This window comes from Helianthus annuus, chromosome 10 (assembly GCF_002127325.2).
Source record: "Helianthus annuus cultivar XRQ/B chromosome 10, HanXRQr2.0-SUNRISE, whole genome shotgun sequence".
Classification (NCBI taxonomy): domain Eukaryota; kingdom Viridiplantae; phylum Streptophyta; class Magnoliopsida; order Asterales; family Asteraceae; genus Helianthus; species Helianthus annuus.
In genome coordinates, this window is record NC_035442.2 from 162,083,318 (window position 1) to 162,109,176 (window position 25,859).

The following is a 25,859-nucleotide window of genomic DNA, read 5'->3' on the forward strand; positions in this document are numbered from 1 at the left end:
TCCTTTCTCCAACAATTCGTCTAACTGTTTCTTCAGTTCATGCATTTCGGCGGGTGCCAAACGATAGGGTGCCTTGGCAATCGGTGCCGTTCCTGGTAGCAGATGGATTCTGAATTCAACTTCCCTGTCTGGCGGCAGTCCTGGCAATTCTTCTGGAAATACATCTGTAAACTGGGAAACTACTGGAATGTCTTTTAATTCTTTTCTTTTAGTGTTAGTGATTATAGAAATCAAATACACTATAAATCATTTTCTTATATAACTTGCAGTTTTCATCACAGAGATGAATTTCGTGGATCTAGATGGTTTATCTCCTTTAATTGTGATCTTTTCACCCCTTGGTGAATTTACTTGAATTGAATTTTAATCACATAAAATATTGGCTTTATTGGTTGTTAACCAATCCATTCCTTACACAACATCAAATCCTGCCAGATTCATTGGTTAAAGGTTTGCAATAAATTTTTGATTAAAAATTTCTATTCTTGCTCCCTGCAAGATTTCAGAAATCCTAACGATTTCTCCATTTGTTGTCTCTACCAGACATTCTTGTGGTAGTTTAGTTAATGATTGATTTAGGAGTTTGCAAAACGAAGTATTGATAAAACTTTGGTTGGCACCAGATTCAAATAATACTTTAGCAAAAATATCATTAACTAAAAACGTACCAGTTATGACGTCCGGGATCATTTTGGCTTCATCTGGAGTAAGAACAAATGCTCTAGCATTTTTAATGTTCTTGTTGTTCACAGCTGGAGCCAATTTCGGACAGTTTGGCTTGATGTGACCTTTTTCTCCACAGTTGAAGCACAATCCGTTAGTTGGTTTCCTTCTGCAGGTTTCTTCTTTGTGTCCTAGTATTTTGCAGAAATTGCAGTAAGTGGAGCATCTTCCAGAATGCTTCTTTTTGCAGGCTTTGCAGTATGGTGCAGAGGTAGAACCTATGTTCCTTTCCCATAACGGAATTCTTGAGTAAGCCTTTGACTTAGGTTTCTCCTCTGGTCTTCTTCTCTAGTACGGATTAATTCATCTGTCAAGGTATTGGCTAGTTCTACAGCTTCTTCTATGGTTTGGGGTCTAGCTGCCTTGACTACATGCCTAATCTCCCCGATTAATCCCCAGATGTAACGGGAGATTAATACCGGTTCAGGTGATGCAAGGGTCGGTACTATTCTAGCATATTCAAAGAATGTAGTAGTATACCCCTTACTATCTACTCCGGTCATTCTAAGGTTCAAAAACTTATTCGCTATCTGTTCCTTTTCATTGGGAGGGCAGAATTTCCTTTCTACCATATTTTTAAACTCCTCCCATTCCATGTTGTATACTCTATCACTTCCTCTTGACTGGAGGATAGTGTTCCACCATTCTAGGGCTGAGTTCTTAAACAATCACATGTCACACACTTTTGGTCAAAAGCGTCGAGCATTGCGACTTTACTCTATTCATATAGTATGCATCTATTACTTACCAATACCGAAATAGAAATTACAATACCGACTGAAAGTAAAAACTACACTACTAGTAGTAAGCATCCGTAGTTTTTTTTTTTTCAAACACATATATTATTATATTATATTATTTTTATTATTATTATTATTATTTCTACCGTTTCCATCATCGATTCAAGGATATGGATTCATCCAAAAATCCATATTGCGCTCATCGTATTTCCATACGAGACGCTCTCCCACCTGTCTCATTCTCTCACTACTCTCTAAAATTTCCTCACTGAATGTCCTAAGTTCTTGTACGTTTTCTGCACTCATTCGGGGTGCAGGTTCTAGGACTGGGTTTGGAATCTGGGGTGCGGGTTCTTGGTACGGGGCTTGGTATGGGTAAGGATTCTCTAAGATCTCCCTAATGTATGCATCATTATCGAAATAGGGATCTAGAGGATCTAACCCTGGGTAGCTCCTAGATTGGGCATGGGCAAATCTTCATGTATCGGGTAGCGTTGCACATAGTCTCTAACTTCATCCCACCAGGGGTCGTAATTTGGGTCTAGGGGATTTGGTGCAGGTACTCTAGGTATTTCCTACGGATTGAAATCATGCATTTCTACTTGGTTTTTAGGGTTTTCTATCTCCATTGGTTGGTCAGGAATTTGTGGTTGTGGTTGGGGTGCAAGCATTTGCTCCAGGTTTGGGTCAGCTGCAGTGGTTGCTAAAATATGGATATTGGCTATACCCCTATTAAGCATATCCTGGGCATATGCATCGGTTTCTCTTTTGGCTGCGGCTAGTGCTCTCTGGTCTTGTAACTTTTTCATACGTTTTCTACGCTCGTGTGCTCCCCTACTGAACCATCCCCTCTTTTTCTGAGGAAATGGCTCTTCAGATTGAGCCTTAAATACGAATATTCCTTCTTATGTATCAGCGGAGTACCCCGAGAGGGCAGGCTGAGAAGAGGCACCTTCGCTTCTAGGCGAACCAGACAATTGACGGTATGCGTCAGATGGTCCTTGGTCGCTCATACTGTAAACTAACAAATAGTCAGATAACACATAACAAATAAATACAATTATGCATGTATTCCCATTATTTATTTCCTAACACTTTGAATTTTGATGTCAGCAGAACACTTCTGTGGCTGAATCAGTGGCAAAGCTCTGATACCACCTTCTGTCACAACCCCCGACCCCTATCCCGGGAGTGGGCGGCCGTGAGCCAGTTTCGGTGGTATCTGGTTATTGTCTAATTTGGCAGCGGAAATTACATCAGGACCGTAGTTAGGAAATATTTTATCAGAGTAAAATACTACATTTTCATAACACTAAACACATGGGTAAAACCCAAGTTTTCAGTACACAGGTTTTCATAGGAATACATCCTATTTTTATTTAAGAAAAACATCTATTTCTTTTAGGTAACTTTATTGCCACTTTTCCAAGCCTTCGGTGCTGTCCACCTGGCTTCTATTTGGCTTTCACATATTGTTACCTAAAACGCGTTTTAAAAACATTTTGTCAGTGGGAAATACTGGTGAGTGAATCCCAGTTTAATCAAGTTTTAATAAAACCATAGTACAGTATTGAGGGCGCATCCGTAATTACATTTGTTTCCAAGTCATATCAATTACCACCACACGATACTGTCGTTCCGACTTATGGTCATCTTACTCCTTTACCAGGTGGTAACAAATTTTGTATACAAAATCCCAAATTTACCGACTTTACCAGGTGGTAACAAATTTTGTATACAAAACCCCAATTTTACCAACTGTAATTGTATCCTTACAAATACTCAATACCTGCTTAATGTATAATTAATTAAGTGAGGTTTTGTAAAAATAGTTAACAAAAAGAGGATTACTCACATTGCCGTCTTAGATTATCCGTAAGGGTTTCCTGATGACAATCTATAAATCACACAAATGCACGCGTGTTAGTATAATAACCCAATTTAACATTAGTAATACCCTCCCCGAGACGGCATTCCAACGACTACGTCGGGCAGAACCACGACAGCCGTTACGGAACCCTGGATCAATCGGGCAGAGTATCAAATACGTCTCCAGGGGTTATGATACTTACATCGTAGCAGAACCTCGCTAATTAGGGGGGTATAATACCCGTGTATAAAGCCTACTATTCTGATTTTGAGATTGAGAAAAGAAAATGGGACGAACAGACTGAAGATCCAATGCATTCTATTTATAGTTGTTGAGTCTGGTTCTCTCGCGGCTCGCGTAACACAAGAGAAGGGCCTACGCGGCCCGCGTTGACCCCCGGTCAAGGCGTAGCTTAGCTGTGTCACTATGTAGGCTCGCCAGATGTTGGGCCACGTGGCGGCCCAGGGCCGTGCCAGGCCTTAAGTTGACGCGACTCGCGTCAGGCTTGGGGTGGGGCTTACGCGGCCCGCCTCAACCCAAAATTTAAATTTTTTAATTATTTTTAATACTATTTAATATATTTGAGGCCCGTTTTCGCGTATGGGGTGTATTTAGGGACATATCGGGATATTTTATGGTGTTGGAAAAATAATCAAGGGTGTCGGTTTATTTAGGATTGTTATACTGTCCATCTCCGCACGCCACGCCAGGATGTTACATTTGAGCGGAACCCACTTGCACCTATCCATCACATAGCGATCACTAAAATCCACCTTCAACTCGATGGCTTTCTTAACCGCCGCGACCGAGAAGGAATCCGAGCCATTTCCAGACAAACCCACTTATCAGCCACCGAATTCAAATCCACCAAAGCCAAAGCCGAGAACAGAGCATCCCATTCAAGCCTTTCAGAAGGAGATTCAGGATCATGCTTCCAAAGCCAGCTCCCCTCACCTTCGAGACGATCGCGGACACTACACGACTTCACCACCTCAAGCTGAAATAGAGCCGGGAATTTTGATTTCAACTGGACCTCAAAAAGCCATGGGTCCAGCCAAAACAGAATGTTATCACCTCTTCCCACCACACCTTTAAATAAGTTACTAATAGAGAAACCATCTAACAAAGGAAGATTAAGAGTTAACACAATATTTTTCCAAACGCCTCCAAGAGTCTTCTTTAACGGAAGAAATTCCCAGCCGTTCCTTCCCGAGTGTAAGGCATTTATCACTCCCACCCAAAGGTTATCTTTCTCGGTTTTAAATCTCCACCCCCATTTAGCCAGTAAGGCTAAATTAATATCCTTTAATTTATGAATACCCAGGCCACCCATCTTAATCGGAGAAGCCACCCTATCTCACGCAACCCAATGAACTTTTTTATCAGAGGAAGACCCAGCCCAAAGAAATCTTCTGATCATACCTTTCAAATCTTCAATCACTTCGACTAGAGCCTTATAAAGAGAAAAAGAAGTAAGTGGGAAGACTTTCAAGAACGGACCTAATCAACGTAAGTCTTCCACCAATAGATAAAAAAGACGCTTTCCATAACGAAAGGCGTCTCTCGAAAGTATCGTACACCGGTCTCCAGTTTTTAATACGATTCATATTCACCCCAACAGTGAGGCCAAGATAAGTGAAAGGAAAATTGTCCGCCTTGCACCCGAAAAGATGAGCCATACCTTCAACTTCTGTAACACCCTTACTGTTATAAAAGGGTTTTTGTACTAATAACGACAATTAAATGTATATTTAAAAATACACATACATAAAAAAATACGGGTTTGCTAAAACTTTTACAGTTTAAAAGCAGTACAACATAATGTAATTGTGTTCGTCATTTGAAAGTAACGACGTAACGCCGTGCGGAAGCTTTAATCTTGTGTGTTCGGTCCTTCGTTAAGCTTGATCTTCATCCGGGAATTCCTTGACATTCACCTATAACCAAAACCAACATAAAAGGTAGCTTTGGTAGTTAAATAACATGTTTAAACAAGTCAAATGGGTCAAAACAACAAAATTCAACAATTTTCGTAATTTAGGGCGCCGCCGTACGCCAAGGGGCGTCGCGCTACACCTAGGGGCGTCGCCGTACGCTAAGGGGCTTCGCGCTACAACTAGCCCCATTTTTGATAGAATGTTGCTTGTTTGCAGCTGGATCTGCCTAGCTCCCTTTTTTTAAGATAATATGCACAAAAATGTGCATAACTTTTGATCTAGACCTCCGTTTTGTGTGATTCTTTTTCCTACGTGTCCGTAATTAAAATACGGACCCATTTACCATCATTGTTCGTATTAAAATCTAGTTTATAGGCACATAGTCTATAAATCCCTTTTTCTATTATTCGACCCGTTTAGTTTACTTTTAAGCTTTTAAGCATCAAACTCTCTATTTTCCTTTCGCACCTTGCGTTTCCATACTAATTAACTACTTATCTTCCACCACAACTATTTTTGTGGTGGATTTAACACAAGGAACCCAAAAATCCAAAATTTTACCCTTCGACTAGTCATTTTACGCAAATGACCCGTTTTTAGGCTTTCGACCCACAAATGTTTTTGCCTATAACTTTTATATGTATCTAACGATTTCATAATCAATAAACAAGTTCCTAAACAACCTCTAAGGTTCGTTTACCCGGTTCACCCATCAAGGGCTTTTTGGTCAACTTTTAGTCCCTCATTTACATCAAAGGACTCACTAATTATTTGACCAAAAACTCACCCTGAACTATAAACCTATTTATGCGTACCTAGCTCGGGTCAACATATTGACCAGTTTAATACCTTGCTTCAATAATTTGCAAGTTCATAGTAACGCAAATTTCCATAAGTCGTTTTACCCTGTGAGCATTAGACTCGACAAGCACTTGTTAGTCGTTATGTGTCAAATGGTATTAACATTACCATTTGACCCGTTTGGTCTAAACGACCAAATATTTTGCACTTATATTCGAATGGTATTTATTTACCATTTCGTTAAAAAAAACTCATTTTACATATATGTCATCTCGTGACCAATTACCATTTCGCCCGTTTTACCATTAAACATGGTTTATCATTATTTTATATGTTCCGACCCGTTTCATTTCGTGTCGGAACCATAATTCAGATATAGCTTTTGTCGTATTTATAACTTATGAATAAATACATAATTTACAAAAGAGGGCGTAAGCTTTACTTACATTGCATCCGGTTATGCTCTTTTTCCATGTACTCGATTCGTTTGACCCGCTTCTTTCCCAAGCCTCCACCTAGCTTGTCAAGCGTCAACTATCATATAATATTCACAAGGTGGATAGGTTAGTCGTTCTAGATCATAACATATGCCTTATGAACCTTTGTACTACTTTTTTTAACCGAATTCTATCATAGGTCGGTTTTACACTATTTTCAACCTCGACAATTCATGTGTTCATCATCAAGTTACAATACCCATTTAACATATGTACGGGTAATTATCGAATTTCTATCTTCCAACACTAGTTTATCAAATTATTAACTAGGGTTGTTTCTAAACATGGATTTCATCACAACATACTTAACCCATTTCATGTCATTTATGATCATGTACCCAAATTCATGATTTAATCAAACATCTTCTTAACATTCTCATGCATGATGATTCTAAACATAGTCTTATCATCAATTTCACCATAACATTAAAACCCACTTATCTAAGTGTGATTATCCACTCAAACACCTAATCAAGGCAATTCTACTTCAAATTTCCACTTAGGGTTTGTTCCTAGGCAATCATCGTTCACTAATTTGGCCATAGCCTCTACGATTCATACATAAATCAAAATATGGCAATGTAAATCAAATTTCACAACTTCATGAATGTCTAAAATTCGACATACCTTACGATTCCCTAGCTTGGGTGATTGTTAATTCGTGTTCAGTTGCGTGTTTGAGCTCCAAATTACCCTTCAATCTGATGTTATTGATGAACTAGGGTTTTGGCTCTTTGGAGCCTTCTCCTGGTCGAACAGAACACACACCTTATGTGTGTGTTTTGTTTTGATTTTCCTTTTTAATAATAACACTTCCAATTTTCCAACTTTAGCCCCTTTAGTTCCAACCTTTTATAAAAAGATTAACTAGTTCTCTTTTTTTATTGTTTTTACTTAATTGCACATTACTAACTAGGTTAATTATTCCTAGTTAACTTAGTGGGTTCCGGGAGTCATAACCCGTTTATTTTAAAGTCCCGTTAATTCGGGCCTCTTATAAACTTTGTCTTCTTAAAAGCTTTTATTCTCTTTTATTAATATTAGATTTAATTATTTAAATCCTAGTATTTACCGGGTTAATTTTTACCACCAACGGTATTTTACACGTTCATTATCATTAACGTGGTTTGATTACCAAACCCGTTTTTGGGGTGTTACAAGTCTACCCCCTTAAAGAGGTTTCGTCTCCGAAACCTTATTTACGTAGTTCATTGGTTTAAATCAAACGAACCAAGTTTCATTTTTTTCTCAAGGCATCCGTTTCTTTTTGTCAAAAGTTTTCATTTATATTAACGCGTACGTCTTTCATGTGTAAGGCCTTACGAACCGTAAATTCCATCTTATATTTCTTATCTTTGTCACCTATTTGACTGAGTTGTCACTTGACCCCTCATTCGCGTTAGTCTGTTAACATGTTTATTTTGCGCTTGTCTTATATTAACAAGCGCTTTGTATTTGTGATGACACTATCTTGACTTTGAATAGTTTTACCGGCTAGACTAATTAGTCGCAGTCACTTTATACCCCGTCATTCGTGTATATCTTATTGCCAACCCGGCTTTTTGCGTGTTTTTCTGATTTCATACCTCGTAACTCATGTTACGACATGGTTATATTCTATATTACTTTGATATTAATCATTTTTCCGAAGTTATCTCATAATATTCATATTTGTTAAAACGTTGTTTCTTACTAAAACTGAATTTTTAGTTTAACATTTTTCCTTTTAACTTTGTCAATTACTCATATCAAGGAAATTGACAACTCATAATTTATTCCTTTCCGTTCTCGTTTTACACGGGGAATCGTAACCAGTTCCCTCGCTTTACACTATTGACCCGTAGGTTCTTTCTCTTAGCCTCATTGGCTATTTCTTTAGATTTTCACCCTTTTTAAGGTGGGACCTCGACAGTTCGCTTCTTTCCATTTATGAGCCAAGGGTCTTCTTGGTCCCGTAGACCTTAACATTATTTATAATCTCGTAGGTTATGATAATCCCGTAGATCATCTTTTACTCAAGTCCGTATTCAACTGTATACGTATACATATATAGCTTCAAGGCATTCCTTGTTATAATTGGAATCATTTATTTTCGCTTTTGAACTTTAGTTGACCTTGACCGTGGTCTAAGGCTACATTCGTTTACTTTCAGACTAATATTCCGACTTTATGACTCCTTACGCCATCTACATATCGGTTTGTTTTACGCTCACCGTTTCCCAGTTCATAATTATACTTCTTTACAACCAATTGCCCGGGTCCTTTTATCTTAATGTTTTTTTAACGCCATAACCCATTACATAGGTTTATTAATATTTCGCGCTCTTATTTATTCAGTTCGTGCTTACTTACATTAGCAAGCGTCATCCTTTATTTAACTCGTTTGACTTGTTCGTGTGAAAATTCATCACTTATGAATGTGAAGCCTCATTCTTTGTTCGACCCGTTCAACTTTAAAATAGTTGAACGTAATTTATCAAAATTTCTATGTATTGTATCTTATCATCTTTTAGTCATGACTCGAAGAGTCTTTTGTCTTTCCATCTGCGTTCCCGTTTCTCGGTCTACGCATATGTTTAAACCCTTACCCGTCAACCAGGTGTTTTACCAAAGTCGTTATCATTGTAACCCTTCCGGTATACATTAAGACCTCGTTTCGATTTATTTGTTTGTCTTATCAAAATCCATCGCTTTTATTCAACCGTGTCTTTTATTCTTTATGGGAGCATCCTTGACGGCCTTATAGATTCTGAATGACGATTATCATCGTCATCTTTTCTTTACCATGACCACAATTTACAACCTTGATTATCTTTTTCGTGTGGGCAATACCTTCGTTTTTATGACCCTGCGGATTATCTATACTTTGGTTTTACTTGCCCATTTGTTCACCATGGCTATTTCGTCCAAGATGACTTATTTTTCGTGAATTTTTTCCCTTTGGTCATTCATTTATATCATCATTTACATTAATCCTTGTCCCTTCTCTCAGGCTCATTATCTTAATGTAATACCCTTCCGTCACCCGGCTGTGCGTTTACATTATTATCAACTATTTTGCTTATTTGACTCATTTGGGTACTTTTAATTTGTCCCACTCACCCCGTCCTTACTACATTGGACGTAAATGTGTCCGCTACAAGAAGTTCATGGTATCATATGCCACTACTTACTTGGCCGGAGTAAGCGATCAGCACATGATACACATGACCTTTTTATAGTTTTCACATCACACCCTATGTAAGTAACGCCTTTATTTATTTCATATATCTGATTTCATTTAGTAAAACTTTATTTAATTGCAAAACAACAATCATTAGTTTTACTAGTATTACATTTGAACATATAAAATGTTTTTCTTTTCTATCGAACTATTATATAATCACATTCGTTAATGTGATCGCTACTTTTCTCAATAGCATTATATTGAGAGTTTTCCACTTGGATAATAACTCCCGTCCAAGTTTCCATATAAACTAATCCTATTATTTCTTTGTTATTCATCATCGTGAATAACACATATTTCTATTAAACTTCTCTTAGAAACATCATCCTGAATAGTATTCAAGTTTTATCAGATATATGCAACCGTTATCCCCTACGTGTTTGTTGCATATTACTACTTATGCGATTAAATTTAAAAGCGTGCACCTGGTAATACTTGCCCTAACGGGCTTCTCTTGCCGTGAACTTTGTTCGCGATCATCACGCGATTTAGGTCCTCAATGAGTGTGCTCAGCTTGTCATACCTCGGACCGTTCCACCATCATATCCACAATTCGTTCAACTCTCGTCATCTTCAGATGCGAGTGTCCTTCAACTAAACATTTACAAAAGTTAGTAATTTCGACACTTATAAACGCCCGTATTGTAATACAAGGCTTTTTACTGTACGTGTCAACGCACGTAATTTCGTTAACTGTATCAATCATTTTAATTGGGGTAGCGTGTATTACGCGATAACCTTATGTGTTGTTTACAACACTTTAACATGTTAAACCATTAACATACATGTACTTATCGGATTTGCGATCAAGCCTTGAACCGAACACACTTTATTCTTTAACCATGAGCTCTTATTACTAACTTGTAACACCCTTACTGTTATAAAAAGGGTTTTTGTACTAATAACGACAATTAAATGTGTACTTAAAAATACACATACATAAAAAAATACGGGTTTGCTAAAACTTTTACAGTTTAAAAGCAGTACAACATAATGTAATTGTGTTTGTCGTTCAAAAGTTACGACGTAACGCCGTGCGGAAGCTTTAATCTCATGTGTTCGGTCCTTCGTTGAGCTTGATCTTCATCGGGGAATTCCTTGACATTCACCTATGACCAAAACCAACGTAAAAGTTAGCTTTGGTAGTTAAATAACATGTTTAACAAGTCAAATGGGTCAAAACAACAAAATTCAACAATTTTCGTAATTTAGGGTGCCGCCGTATGCTAAGGGGCGTCGCCGTACGCTAAGGGGCTTCGCACTACACCTAGCCCCATTTTTGACAGAATGTTGCTTGTTTGCAGCTGCATCTGCCCAGCTCCATTTTTCTAACATATTATGCACAAAAATGTGCATAACTTTTGATCTAGACCTCCGTTTTGTGTGATTCTTTTTCCTACGTGTCCGTAATTAAAATACGGACCCGTTTACCATCATTGTTCGTATTAAAATCCAGTTTATAGGCACATAGTCTATAGATCCCTTTTTCTATTATTCGACACGTTTAGTTTACTTTTAAGCTTTTAAGCATCAAACTCTCGATTTTCCTTTCGCACCTCGCGTTTCCATACTAATTAACCACTTATCTTCCACCACAACTATTTTTGTGGTGGATTTAACACAAGGAACCCAAAAATCCAAATTTTTACCCTTCGACTAGTCATTTTACGCAAATGGCCCATTTTTAGGCATTCGACCCACAAATGTTTTTGCCTATAACTTTTATATGTATCTAAGGATTTCATAATCAATAAACAAGTTCCTAAACAACCTCTAAGGGTCGTTTACCCGGTTCACCCATCAAGGGCTTTTTGGTCAACTTTTAGTCCCTCATTTACATCAAAAGACTCACTAATTATTTGACCAAAAACTCACCCTTAACTATAAACCTATTTATGCGTACCTGGCTCGGGTCAACATATTGACCAGTTTAATACCTTGCTTCAATAATTTGCTAGTTTATAGTAACGCAGATTTCCATAAGTCGTTTTACCCTGTGAGCATTAGACTCAACAAGCACTTGTTAGTCGTTCTGTGTCAAATGGTATTAACATTACCATTTGACCCGTTTGGTCTAAACGACCAAATATTTTGCACTTATATTCGAATGGTATTTATTTACCATTTCGTTAAAAAAAACTCATTTTACATATATGTCATCTCGTGACCAATTACCATTTCGCCCGTTTTACCATTAAACATGGTTTATCATTATTTTATATGTTCCGACCCGATTCATTTCGTGTCGGAACCATAATTCAGATATAGCTTTCGTCGTATTTATAACATATGAATAAATACATAATTTACAAAAGAGGGTGTAAGCTTTACTTACATTGCATCCGGTTATGCTCTTTTTCCACGTACTCGATTCGTTTGACCCGCTTCTTTCCCAAGCCTCCACCTAGCTTGTCAAGCGTCAACTATCATATAATATTCACAAGGTGGATAGATTAGTCGTTCTAGATCATAATATTTATGCCTTATGAACCTTTATACTACTTTTTTTTACCGAATTCTATCATAGGTCGGTTTTAAACTACTTTCAGCATCGACAATTCATGTGTTCATCATCAAGTTACAATACCCATTTAACATATGTACGTGTAATTATCGACTTTCTATCTTCCAACACTAGTTTATCAAATTATTAACTAGGGTTGTTTCTAAACATGGATTTCATCACAACATACTTAACCCATTTCATGTCATTTATGATCATGTACCCAAATTCATGATTTAATCAAACATCTTCTTAACATTATCATGCATGATGATTCTAAACATAGTCTTATCATCAATTTCATCATAACATTAAAACCCACTTATCTAAGTGTGATTATCCACTCAAACACCTAATCAAGGCAATTCTACTTCAAATTTCCACTTAGGGTTTGTTCCTAAGCAGTCATAGTTCACTAATTTGGCCATAGCCTCTACGATTCATACATAAATCGAAATATGGCAATGTAAATCAAATTTCACAACTTCATGAATGTCTAAAATTTGACATACCTTACGATTCCCTAGCTTGGGTGATTGTTAATTCGTGTTCAGTTGCGTGTTTGAGCTCCAAATTACCCTTCAATTTGTTGTTATTGATGAACTAGGGTTTTGGCTCTTTAGAGCCTTCTCCTGATCGAACAGAACACACACCTTTTGTGTGTGTTTTGTTTTGATTTTCCTTTTTTATAATAACACTTCCAATTTTCCAACTTTAGCCCCTTTAGTTCCAACCTTTTATAGAAAATTCACTAGTTCTCTTTTTTTTATTGTTTTTACTTAATTGCACATTACTAACTAGGTTAATTATTCCTAGTTAACTTAGTGGGTTCCGGGAGTCATAACCCGTTTATTTTAAAGTCCCGTTAATTCGGGGCTCTTATAAACTTTGTCTTCTCAAAAGATTTTATTCTTTTTTATTAATATTAGATTTAATTATTTAGATCCTAGTATTTACCGGGTTAATTTTTACCACCAACGGTATTTTACCCGTTCATTATCATTAACGTGGTTTGATTACCAAACCCGTTTTTGGCGTGTTACATCTTCCCCGAAGTTCACCCCAATACCGAAGAGACTGGATTTGCTAAAATTAGAAGACCTGAACATGCATGAAAACACTTTAGGATTCTCACCAAATTTTGGATGTTATCCGAACTCCACTCCCCAATAATTATCGCATCGTCAGCGTAGAACATATGTGAAACCAAAGGGCCGTCGTTAGGAAGAACCACACCTTTCACAATTCCCAAACTAATAGCCTTTCTAATCATACAAGACAGCGCTTCCATGACAATGACAAACAAAAACGGAGAGATAGGATCTCCTTTGCGCATTCCTTTATCACATTTAAATTCGAACGTGGTAGCTCCGTTAACCAAAACCGACGCCCTGGCTGACGAAATGACCCCCTTGATCCACCTACACCACCTACTCGGGAAACCCATCTGAGCCAAAATGTCTACCATGAAATTCCAGTTGACATTATCATAGGCTTTATTAAAATCAATCTTGAGAAAGAAAGCCTTTCTATTATTTTTTTGATCCAGTTTTTAACCTCATTGACCACAAGCGGGCCGTCCAAAATATATCTACCACGGAGAAACGCCGATTGAGAAGAAGAGATGACGGAATCCAGCACCTTTTGAGTCTATTAGCCAAAACTTTAGAAATAACTTTATTAATTATACCCACCAAACTAATAGGCATATAGTCTTTCAAGCCAAGCGGGTCCATAACTTTCGGAATAACGGCGATAAACGAAGACCCGCAACCCATGTTAATCTCCCCGGATTCAAAGAAGCTAGTAAAGATTCTGAAAAAAATCCTCTTCTAATAAATTCCAAAAACGTTTTACGAAGCGAAAATTGATACCGTCGGGCCGCGAAGCCCGGTCATCACCACATTCAAGAACCGCCTCTTTTATCTCCTTCCTAGTGAAATTTGCCTCCAAATCCGAAGCCTCAGATTCCGAAATCCGACTGATGTTAGAACACAACAAACGAGGGCGCTCCTTAAACGGTTCAACGAACTTACCTTTGAAGAATCTAAAGATTTATTTTTTGACCAGAGACGGTTTCGACACCCATACCCCATCCAAGTTCAGCCCGTGAGTTACATTACAAGCTTTCCTACAATTAATCATGGAGTGAAAAAATTTGGAATTCTCATCACCTTCTTTGGCCCATCTAACTCTAGACCTTTGTTTTAAATCTTTATTTTTACGCTCATCCTCCTCCTTTAAAATCTTCTTGCTTTCCAAAAGAATCCATTCCTCTTCCTCATCCAAGTCTCTCGTCTCCATAACTAACTCGATATTTTCCAAATCAGCCATCGCTTGGCTAACCTCTTCTGAACTCCTTTTAAGCATCTCATCCCTCCATTCTTTTAACTTAACTTAAAGTCCAGCCAATTTCTTAACTAGGACTATGTCCAGGGGATCCGTGGACCCCAAATCTACCTTCAAGGCCTCCTCGACCACTTCCTTAAAACTCGGTTTATCCAGCCATGAGTCAAAAATTCTGAAAGGCCTCGCTCCGAAATTTGTACTAACAACCGATAAAATGATAGGACAATGATCCGATAAATAATTAAGGACAACCTCAACTCTAGCTTTAGGCCATCGATTAAAAGACCCCGGATTAACCAGAAACCTGTCAAGCTTGCTTAACTTTCTACCGTTACTAGAGCTGTAAGTGAACTTCCTTCCTCTCATGTTGTATTCAATAAGAACGGCTTCGAAAATAAAAGAATTAAAATTATTGGAGCACACCTGTTTAAAGGCACAATTCCCCTTTTCATCACGATGACGAATTGCATTAAAATCCCTGCACACAACCCACATCCCATCATTACCCTCAATCAACTGACCCAACTGATCCCATAAAGCTTTCTTGGCTGTAATGCTCTGAGGAGCGTAAACATTGACAACATTAAGCACCTCTCCACTGCCCACTATAGAGCCCCTAATATGCAGAAAGTTCCTGTTTTTCGTACTGCCAGACTGTTTGAAAAAAGCCTTGTCCCACAGACAGACCAGACCCCCAGATTGACCAACCGAGCCAACAAAATCCAACTCAAAATTACCATTTCCCCAGAATCCCGAAACATCAGAGACAACAACCGACTCTTTATTAGACTCATGTAACGCCAAAAACTTGATGCCCAATTTCGATTTAAGACCCTTAATCCAACCAGACTTCTCGGCACCCCCTAATCCTCGAACATTGTAAGACAAAAAATTCATTGTAAAACTCCATTGTTACCTGTGTTACCGATGATGGTTCTGAACAAACCCGAACAATTCTGAATGTCAACCCCCACCTGAGCTCCGACCTCAATGGTGTCTTCTATTTCCTTTTCCACATCGACGGACGACGATCTCCCTCTTCCGCTGACTGACTGAGCCGACACTGACTCAACGTTCAGAGTATCCCCAACTAACGTCTCCGAAGAGGACCTCGATTCTGCCCTAACATTCAAATCAAGATCATCCTGTAAATACCTGACATCGCCCTCCTTACCAGAAGAATCATCCTGACCTGGCACAATATTAGGAGAGGGCAGAGGGAAATCAAAAGGAGTGTCATCGAGGTTCCTTTGTCTTTTTCTCGGCCTGTTAACGTCTGGGGAGGGGAACTGGGTTTTCCTTTTACGTAAGTGGGCCAAATTGTTGGGCTGCCTAAGCCCAAAGCTTTTAACATAACCAACGCCACCCATGTTGAAGCCTAACGGAGGGGCCCCACTAGCCGTAACTTTTGAGCTTTCCTTCTGACTTGGAGAATTAAAAACCTTCTTTTGTCCAGAACCTAGGGAACCGGTCCCCACCTCCTCAATTAACTCACCCGTCATAGGATCCAAAAAAGAACCTTCTGTATGCCCCTGCACGTGCGCCGCCCATTGTTCTCCCCATGCATCAACTGTTCACCTTCCTCCTTACTCGAGCCCGACTCTCCATCTTTCCGATCGTCTAGCTGGTCCACTTTCAGCTCTGACGAAAATGGATCTGAACCTGAACGCGAAGAATCATCCTCGGAGAATACCGAGTCCCCATCCGGATCCAAACAGTCGGGAATCCAGTCTCCCAAGTCTTCCGAGATCCACACCCTGTACCTTTTGTCTTGCCAGCTCAAAACTTTCTCCTCAATGATCCTCTTACCTTCTCCAACGAGAACACCCACACAAACCATGGACAAATCTCCGTTACCCTCCCCAATCTGTGGAGGTTTCACCACCAAGCCGAACCGAGAACAGATGGTAGTCACGACCTCATCACAAAAAAGGTGCAATGGAATCCCGTGCACCCAAAGCCAAGCCACCCTCTCGAATGCCAAGACTTGTCCTACCCAGAAATCTGCCTGAGATAACCACCCTTTCCATTCCGACTCTCGGCTTAGGAATTCCGAAGCTGACTACAAGTTTTCAAACACCAAAAGAAGGTAGAAACCACACGCGTATTGGATCTCTGCTTCTCCGAAACCGGCTCCGACGAGGAGCTGTTTAATCGAGATCAAAGTCTTAAAACCTCGGACCCTCACAATGATGGACTTGTTATGCCTGGAAGCCAATGCCGACACCCCGGCGTCAATCCTTACTTCTTCCATCCTACCAGCAGAAGACATTTTGCCACTGTCCGAGTTTAGAGCCATACTATAGGAGCAACCGGGCCTAGTATGACCGCCATTAACCTTATTAGACACCGCGTTCACCTTACTCTTATCAGGGAAAAAAGAACCAGACTTCAATCCACCCGAATCCAGCGAACCGTTTTCCTTAGCGAATCTTGCCACGTTGATCTTGAGAGTGTTCTTCCCCAACTTGACCCCTCTAAGCTTCTTCTCAAATTCCTTATAATCCGAGACCCCTTTGAAACTGACAAATCCGAACTTCAAACCATCTTTGTTCCTTTTCCTAGCAATATAGGTACCAGACAAGTCACCATAATCTTTAAGACAAAATGCCAGTGTTTGTTGTTAGGTGTTAACATATCTAGTGATCGATTTGTTGACCTCAAAGTGTTTCAACTTGGTTGGTTATGGTATGCGACAAGTATTTTTCATCAAACACCCCATATGGTTGAATCATTTGTTTCTATTTGGTTTTGCTTATAGACTCCTAGTGGGTGATCCAAAGTCTGGTTTGGATCGGTTAGGTTCGGTTCATACACACGCTTTTGCTCAATCAAAAATTTAAAGCACATATATAATCCTAACACAAAGGTTTAAGGATTAGTCGCTTTAAGTATGGGTACCTTTACTGTGATTTAAGGTTTGCACACGACGAAGAGGACACATGGTTTTGCATGTAACTAAGTTTAAGTATTTATGATCGTTTGTACATAAAGACAAAGAGGTAGATAGTGACGTAACCCATTGCATCCAGGTTGGATGGTGTAGTTGGAGACTAGCCACAAGGATATGGTGCGACAAGATGTTCCCAACTTAATTGAAGGGAAAATTTTAGTGCTACAGTTATATCTACTATCTTTTACGAAACATATTGTTTAGCCATAAAAAAACACACGCAGGTTAGCTGGTGATAATAGATGTGAGGATGCTGAGGTTGATGTGTACAGAAACTAGGTTAAAGAATATATAAATGAGTTTTTTAGGGAAATATTAAGGGTAGTTAGTATATCGGATAAGATAAGGGATGTAAGATTGAGATGGTCTAGGCATGTTAGGAGGAGACAAACAACAACTACAATCAGAACCATGGAAACTCTCACTGTGAAGGCAACGAGGAGCAGAGTCAGACCGAAACTGACTTGGGAGGATCAGATTAGGCAAGACTAGCTAGACGTTCATTTCTCTAAGGACATGTTTGGGGATAAGAGTCCATGGAGACGCAAGATCAGGTTTAAGAACTTGCAGGAGAATAGTCTGGTTTTGTATTAGATATTTGTTTAGGAGCTTAGCTTTTCTGTTTATTTTTGTAGCATATGTGTGTTATCGCCTACATATGTGTCTATACGTGGTGTCATATGTCACGAATAAAGCGAGAGTACATAATCAAATTTTTACACGCTACTATAATAACTATTATGTACATTATGTACAATTGGTTCAAACTTGAAGGACGACTTTAGTAACTTAATACATTTTTACAATTGGTTCAAACTTGAAGGACGACTTTAGTAAATTAAAGACCACACACCTGATGGCTTATGTATATTATCCAAACGACAACACAGTGATAGGATTAGACTAGGGTTTGCAATGGGGAAGACGAAGAAGGAACTGTTAGCATCGGCGCCATGGCGAACCGGCGGAGACGATCAACGCGACAAATTCAAAGACGCCAAGCTCAAAGTCACCGCTCAGCCAGGCACCACCCCTCATATGCACCTTCCCGCCAAGAGGAAGCCGAAAGACCCTGCCGCTGAAGATGATGATTCTCTCACTATTGATCCTGAACTCCGCTACAGCTTCCAGCGCAACTTTCAGGTCAATTCAGTTACTCCTTTTGTCAGTTATTGTGTTTAATTTGTTTAGCTCTATGTTGTTATGGTTCTGTTTGAATAAATGAAATATTGTATAGTTAGGAATGAATATTTAGGAGTTATGAAATTATAATTTTGAGATAGGATACAATTGAAATTACGTTTAAGTTACTATATTTATATTTTTAACATTAAGAAGTGTAATATCAAGAGGTGGAATAAGATGAATGGCAAAAATATTGTTGGGCTCACATAATTGTGATACGTGGACAACGTGGCGCAACACGTTACTTATTTATTAGGTATTGATAGACGATATGCATACTAAGGGGCTGTTTGGCAACATCTGAATGGTTAAGTGCAGAACTAGTAAGAGGTCTGAACCATTAAGTGCTGAATAAGTAAGAGGTCTGAACCATTAAGAGCTTGTATAATGCTTAACCGTTCAGAGGCAAATGTCTGACCAATTCAGATTAGAGGTCTTAACCATTCAGACTCTGTATAATGCTTAACCATTCAGAGGCAAATGTCTTAACCATTCAGACATCTGCACGTGAAACAAACAGTCTGAACCATTAAGTGTTGAACCAGTAAGAGATCTAAACCATTAAGAGCCTCATTAAGAGGTAAACAAACAGCCCCTTTCACTTTCGAGACTTGAGAGTGATAATGTAATCAGTCAAACTTGAACCTTTACTTTTTTAATAGAGGGCTTAGATTGGATCCTGAGGTCTCAAGTGTTTTGTGGTTCTCTAATGAACCTGCCTCATATGATGTGTATACACATGTAGTATACGGCACAAAATAGAGTGAGAGAGCATGGAAAAATGTTACTTTTTTTTTTTTTTCATAATTGGCCTTTTTGGTCCGATTGCCTGAACAGATGAAGTCGTGAGTTGCAATTTTTTCTTCATACCTCATAAGCCTTTCATTGATGATCCGAGTGTAATCTTACACGTATGTCTTAAAATAAGGAGACAAAAAGAGGACAATAAATAAGAAAAAATTACCAGTAAGGAGAAAAGATAGTAGGTAATAGTAGGTAATAGTAGCACTAGCCAAATGCCCTGAGCCTTTGTACTTGATCATTAAACATCTTGTAACCTATACAGCTCTACTTATAAACCACATACTCTGATCCTATACCTCTAAACCATAAACTGTGTACCTTATATTATGCCCCTATCTTAGGGGGCTACGGGTATGGTATAGGGTATGTGGTTTAACGTACAAGGGGACAATAGGGGTTGGTATTATGACATGATTTATGGCCTTATGGGTGTAGGGTTATGTAGGGGTTTAGTGATTAGGATATAGTGTATTAGAGTATTAGGTTGGATTTCAAAGATAAGTTTTTCTACGTTGATGCCTTTTTCAATATCATTATCTATATAGGTTTGAGCAAGAGTGGTTAATGAACATAAAGCATGAAGTTGTTTTGGTTCCTTTTATTTATTTGTGCCTTTATTCGTTTCTATCGTTCCTCTTTTATTTTCATTATGTTGACATTCACACGTGGGATTATTAGCTGATTTTCATCGAATAGTTTACCAACTCTATAAAGAGCAAGTTCAGACTCCCAAACCATATACTGTATACTCTAATCCCTAGACCCTAATATCGTTTACTCTAGATCTTTTGTTTATTTGCTCTTAAATTACATGGATTTCACCAGTGTTTTCTATTATTTTTGTTAAATATGTTTTGTAACTTGCATTTTAGAAACTCTACATATAAATTACAGAAACGGAATTTTAAATATTTTCGGCCTCTGTTGTTGATATCAATGTTCCAAAAATTTGGTCGTTATTCACTGAAGGAAATTATAATATGTGTAAGTGTTACGTTGTGGAACGTATATCTTGCAGAAAAATCCAAAAGTGAAGCCCTTTTTTCAAAGTTGGATGCTTTTGCTTCTAGGTGTAAATTTTGATTAATCCGTTTGGGATATTTTTATCATGAAAACGGTCAATTTGGTTTAAAATAAGGTTTAGCTAAAAGTTGGAAAACCTCACATGGGCTGCAAGCTTGAAAGTCTGCCGTAGTATATTCAATGCATATAGCCTTCAATTGATATAGTCAAAGACTTAGATCATATGTCATATTAATATTGTTTTTTTGTTATCATATTTAATGCTTTAGCTATTTATTACGAAAGTTTAAAAAAGTGAATTTGATCACAGCCCAATCCAATGCACCAGTGTCCAGTGCTAAAAATGTCCTGTTTGACTCATTTCGCAGCCCGAGTTATGGTCTTTTAGGTGCCTTATGTTGGTTAACTTTATTTATATTTCTAGTGAATTTGTTTTTCTTTCATTTGAATGCAGTTCCTGCAGCGGGTGTTCAGCATTGATACCATCGTGAAACCACTACCTTATTCAATGCAATACAATGTGTCTCGCAACCTAAGCTTTTTCACTCGCATCTTCACACAATTTTATGGTAAGCATTAGGGCTGTAAACGAACCGAACGAACACGAACAAGGCCATGTTCGTGTTCGTTCGTTAAGGAAATTAACATGTTCGCGAACTGTTCACGAACGCATACCGAACATAAGTTTATGTTCGTGTTCGTTCGTTAAGGAAATTCCGTTGTTCACGAACAATTCGTGAACACTGGTCTCGAACACAAACGAACATTTAACTTGAAAATACAAAAAATAAAAACATTGGTATCCTTAAACATTGGATATAAGTAGTTAAATACAACCGTCAAATGATAAATCAAAACACAATAAGTCTACTACACTACCAAACAATGAATCAAATTTAACTAACTTAGAGCATTCACAATGGATCCTCTATATGTATGTGAGTGTAACCTGTATATTTGTGAGAGTGGTTGTAAATTGTTGTAAGTGGAGGAGAGAGAAAAGACAGAAAAAGTTACTGTTCATCAGTAAATTTAGAGAAGATACTCTTCACATCTATAATTTTTTAATATTTTTGAAAGTGGTGGAGAAAGAAAAGGTAATGGTAAAAGTATAAAAAATATTATTTTTTAATTGAAAAGAAGAGAGAAAAGGTAGTGTTTTTTAGTGCAATTATAAAGATGGAGTAAGAGATTTGATTGTGAATGCTCTTAGACATAATTATCCCCAAAAATGTCTTAGAATATCAAAATTTTAGCTACCTAAGAAAAAAATAGGGTTTCAAGTTTTCAATGCTTAGATAAGGTTTATTGTTTATTATTTTTTAATATAATCAAACGAACACGAACGAATGTAACCGAACATATTACCGAACGTTCACGAACGCAATCGAACGAACGAGACCTGTGTTCGTGTTCGTTCGCTAAGCTATCCGAACAAAATTTTTTGTTCGTGTTCGTTCGTTAAGCTAATCGAGCGAACGTAAACGAACTTCCCGCCGAACGGTTCATGAACTGTTCACTGAACGTTCGGTTCGTTTACAGCCCTAGTAAGCATGCATCAAAACTTAATTATCTAACCACTTGTATGGTGATGTCATACATGTTATTCTTATATAAATTTAGTCATGTTGAAATGTGGTGTTATTTTGGCAGATCCTCAAGGTATTGCAAATGCTCAGAAGGCTCTCGGATTAGGACAAGAAGACAAAGTCCGTACCGTTCGCTGATTAAGACGAGTGGTTTGTTTTTGGTCGTTTTTGTACTGAAATGAATGATGTATGATCATACTACAGTTTCACATCTTGTTATTACAGTAAATGTCAAGTTCATTATGTTTTGATCATTACATGCATCTACATTTCCATGCTCTAAATCATTACAGCAATAGCTAAATCCATATCGTTGTGTTTATCCATTACTTTTGTTATAAAGCTCCTGAAGGGGTATGGTCCGAATAGCATGCGCAGGCGTGCACACTAGAGACCATACCACTCCAAGAACTTCGTCGTCCAAAAGGATCTACAAGGTTGACAGACAAACCTGGAGACAGACGTGGACCACCAGTCCACCACTGATGACGACAATGAGAGCATTAACGACGGCTAAGGAAAAGGACACCACGTGGCGTCAATCATTGGCTGTCAGGCCGTGTCGCAGAATCTCCAAGGGAGATCTAGTGACAACCCGACAAGAAGTACTGGAGGACGCTGAGGTGGAGCGAATAGCATCGCGCCAAGTCAGCCTTAGTACGGATTAACGGTTCGTCACGTCATAGGAGACAAAACGGATATTCCCCACAAGTGACAACTGGCGAACGAACGGCTGGCTCTTACCTCCTTCACAATCTTTCGGCTATAAATAGAGGACTTCACCACCAGGTTCAGGGATCGCTTCTCTTACTCTCTCACTACATAAACACACTTATTTCCTCAAAAGCTAATACTTAGGGGGTGTTTGTTTTTTCAGAAAAACCTCTTCTGACCTCTTATGTCTGCGCCGCGCAGACTTTTAGCTCTACATACCGTTTGTTTTTTAAAAGATATTTCATTAAAAAATGTCTTCAAACCTCTGCGCGCCCTCTTCCCCACGCATACATGGTCCAATATCTTCCTACCTCTTCCAACCCTCTCTCCACCTCTCCCCACCTCTCTCCTAATCTCAAAACATAGACAATTTGAAGAACACGATGTTGGACCGTGGAGTGCAGGTACATTTTTTAGTTCACATGGTTATAAAGTTGTAATATTTGGGATGCCGTTTGTTGGTATTTACTTAAATGCCACTGTACGTTTTCTGCTTGCCTTCTGATAATCTTAACTGTATTTTAGGTTTTCTCTGCTAAAGGTCAAGAGGCTATAAACACAGCTCTAAAAGCCGATTTGGTAATTTTAAACACTGCTGTTGCCGGAAAATGGCTTGATGTTGTTTTAGCCAAAAATGTTCCACGAGTACTGCCGAAGGTTTTATGGTGGATTCATGAAATGCGTGGCCATTATTTTAAATTAGATTATATTAAATACCTGCCATATGTTGCTGGCTCTATGATTGATTCGCATGTAACAGCTGAATATTGGGAGAACAGGACTAATGGTGGGTTTGAGTGGATGGTTTGCAGATCTGAAATGTTCAAGAGAAAGGGGTTTGGGAGAAGAGAAAGGGAAAAAAAGTTTGCAGATGTGGAGTAAAGAGGTGAGATAATCAAACACTTTTTTTATTACACTCCACAGACATTTGGTCCACCTCTTCTCGTGCATGTGCAGACGTTTGCAGATGTGGTCCACAGAATGCAGACCTTTTGCATATGAAAAAACAAACACCACCTTATTCTCACGCCGGAGGGTGGTTACAAGAAGAACCCCCAACCTCGCCTCCTTGTAACGAGTTCAATGGTGTTGTTTCGTTTTGCAGGATTGATTGGAGATCGCTAAGCCATTTGTGAATGAAAGAACATAGATTAACCATGATAGACGAGACAGTTTCCCCTAAGCCTAACTGTTTCTTCAGCTCCAGAATTTTACATTTAAATCTTGGGTTATTGGATTTTAATAATCCTAAGTTTCACATGTTGGCCGATAATAATCCCAACTTTAAAAATTCCTTCTAATAATCCCAACTTGTAAAAGTTTGGCCGCCATTGATCCTTTTCTAACATAGGTGCACTTAAATCAATTAAGGAGTCTCTAGCTGTAATTGAATCTATTGAGGAGACCAAATTCTTATATGTTTGAAAAGGATCAATGGCGGCCAAACTTTTACAAGTTAGGATTATTGGAGGGAATTTTTAAAGTTGGGATTATTATCGGCCAACAGGTGAAACTTAAGATTATTAAAATCCAATAACGCTTAAATCTTTAGGGTCAAGTGCACTTAAATGTACGTAAACCAACACCAACATGTATTGCAATTATGTACATCTTTTTTCTCTAGAGTAAGGAACATGTTAGGTGACTGGAATAGAAGTTAACATGTTGAACTGAACTATGATGAGTTAAGGTCTGATCAAACCTACCTTTGATGTTACTATGCAATGTGAATATGATTATATGAACCCTATACTTCCATTACTTATCTTTTGAGGATTGATGATTTGTATCACATGAATCATACATTCATAACCATCAAACAAGTGTGAAAAGTATCTAAAAAGTTGTAAAAATGCCATGGATATTTTGATGTGTAAGCAATTTTCACAAACAATATCTTAGCAATTTTTTTTACCTAACTATTAACTCATAACAATTTATGTTTCTGCCTAGTTTTAACACTATATCCTATCCACATGATTAAACTAATCATATAGATTTATTTAAATTACTGTTTTCCAAATTATAGCATGTATTCCTTATTTATAATTATTTGAAAATTTAAATATATTATAAACTAGGGTAGCGACACGTTACTGCGAACATTCAATTGATATCGGTATAGTTCGTTATGGTACCGGTCAGGCCCGGTTTTAGGGCTGGGCAGCCCGGGCAGGCGCCGAGGCCCAAAAGGTTTTTAGGGCTCCGCAAAATTTCAAGGACTAGATTTTTAAGCGAGCACTGCTATGTTAAATATTTAATAATTGAGTTCAATAACAAAAAATAAAGCTAGTTTAGTGGTTAAGACACTCAAATTTGAAAACCAAGGTCACGGGTTCTAATCCCCTCATTTTTATTTATCAATACACTTAATTAATTAACTTTTTGATCTTGTTAACAAGATGATTAATATGATTCATTGGTTAACGTTTTGGGTTTTAGTCTTGATGTCATGAGTTCAAACCCCATTATAAACTTTTGTTTTTAGTTAATGATTTTATAACTATTCATTTTCTGAAAACAATATTAACGTTTATAAAGTGAGATTACGCGACATGTTATGCCTAAAAATATAATTTGAATCACATTTACGTATATATGGGTGTATAAACATGTTATATCAAACTATACCACTTTTGGTTTGTTTTGTTCATTTTGTAACAATTATCGTCGTGTTGTGGTTTCTTGATATATAACTGCCCCAAATTTTTTTATCACTCTGAGAGACGGCCCTGGTACCGGTATGATAAATGCACTCGGTATAGAAATCAACACATGTTTTACATCGACCGAAAATGACAAAAACGAACACCAGTACTAACATCGATGTTGTTCGAATAGTATCGATCAGTTCAAATCGTCACGCTATTGATATCCACATTCTTTTAACATCGTAACAAAGTTGCATAAATGAAAAATTATCAAAACAAAAAACCACTGCAATG

The 25,859-nt window shown here is 38.1% G+C and overlaps 4 protein-coding genes and 2 long non-coding RNA genes across 6 annotated transcripts; 2 read left to right on the plus strand and 4 right to left on the minus strand.

Moving 5' to 3' along the window:
* Window positions 1-4,108: 4,108 nt before the first annotated feature.
* On the minus strand, window positions 4,109-4,666 carry LOC110883074. Its single transcript, XM_022130929.1, has one exon. The coding sequence runs from the start codon at window positions 4,664-4,666 to the stop codon at window positions 4,109-4,111; it is 558 nt and encodes a 185-aa protein (XP_021986621.1).
* A 405-nt stretch (window positions 4,667-5,071) lies between these two features.
* LOC110883172 lies at window positions 5,072-7,330 on the minus strand. The gene is made up of 3 exons (XR_002560390.2): window positions 7,196-7,330; window positions 6,518-6,605; window positions 5,072-5,270 (listed from the first exon to the last, which is right to left on the minus strand). It is a non-coding gene; the product is annotated as an uncharacterized LOC110883172 (long non-coding RNA).
* A 3,375-nt stretch (window positions 7,331-10,705) lies between these two features.
* On the minus strand, window positions 10,706-12,944 carry LOC110883171. The gene is made up of 4 exons (XR_002560389.2): window positions 12,810-12,944; window positions 12,130-12,217; window positions 11,698-11,788; window positions 10,706-10,903 (listed from the first exon to the last, which is right to left on the minus strand). It is a non-coding gene; the product is annotated as an uncharacterized LOC110883171 (long non-coding RNA).
* Window positions 12,945-13,354: 410 nt separating this feature from the next.
* LOC110883073 lies at window positions 13,355-14,631 on the minus strand. The gene is made up of 4 exons (XM_022130928.1): window positions 14,389-14,631; window positions 13,992-14,129; window positions 13,855-13,947; window positions 13,355-13,744 (listed from the first exon to the last, which is right to left on the minus strand). Exons 1-4 carry the CDS (start codon window positions 14,629-14,631, stop codon window positions 13,355-13,357), a joined length of 864 nt encoding a protein of 287 aa, XP_021986620.1.
* Window positions 14,632-18,485: 3,854 nt separating this feature from the next.
* Window positions 18,486-22,457, plus strand: LOC110883170. The gene is made up of 3 exons (XM_035978737.1): window positions 18,486-18,742; window positions 21,066-21,180; window positions 22,265-22,457. The coding sequence occupies exons 1-3, from the start codon at window positions 18,515-18,517 to the stop codon at window positions 22,336-22,338; spliced, it is 417 nt and encodes a 138-aa protein (XP_035834630.1). The 5' UTR covers window positions 18,486-18,514; the 3' UTR covers window positions 22,339-22,457.
* A 735-nt stretch (window positions 22,458-23,192) lies between these two features.
* LOC118483201 lies at window positions 23,193-24,183 on the plus strand. Its single transcript, XM_035978738.1, has 3 exons — window positions 23,193-23,318; window positions 23,440-23,800; window positions 24,020-24,183. The coding sequence occupies exons 1-2, from the start codon at window positions 23,298-23,300 to the stop codon at window positions 23,794-23,796; spliced, it is 378 nt and encodes a 125-aa protein (XP_035834631.1). The 5' UTR covers window positions 23,193-23,297; the 3' UTR covers window positions 23,797-23,800; window positions 24,020-24,183.
* The last annotated feature ends 1,676 nt before the right edge of the window (window positions 24,184-25,859 follow it).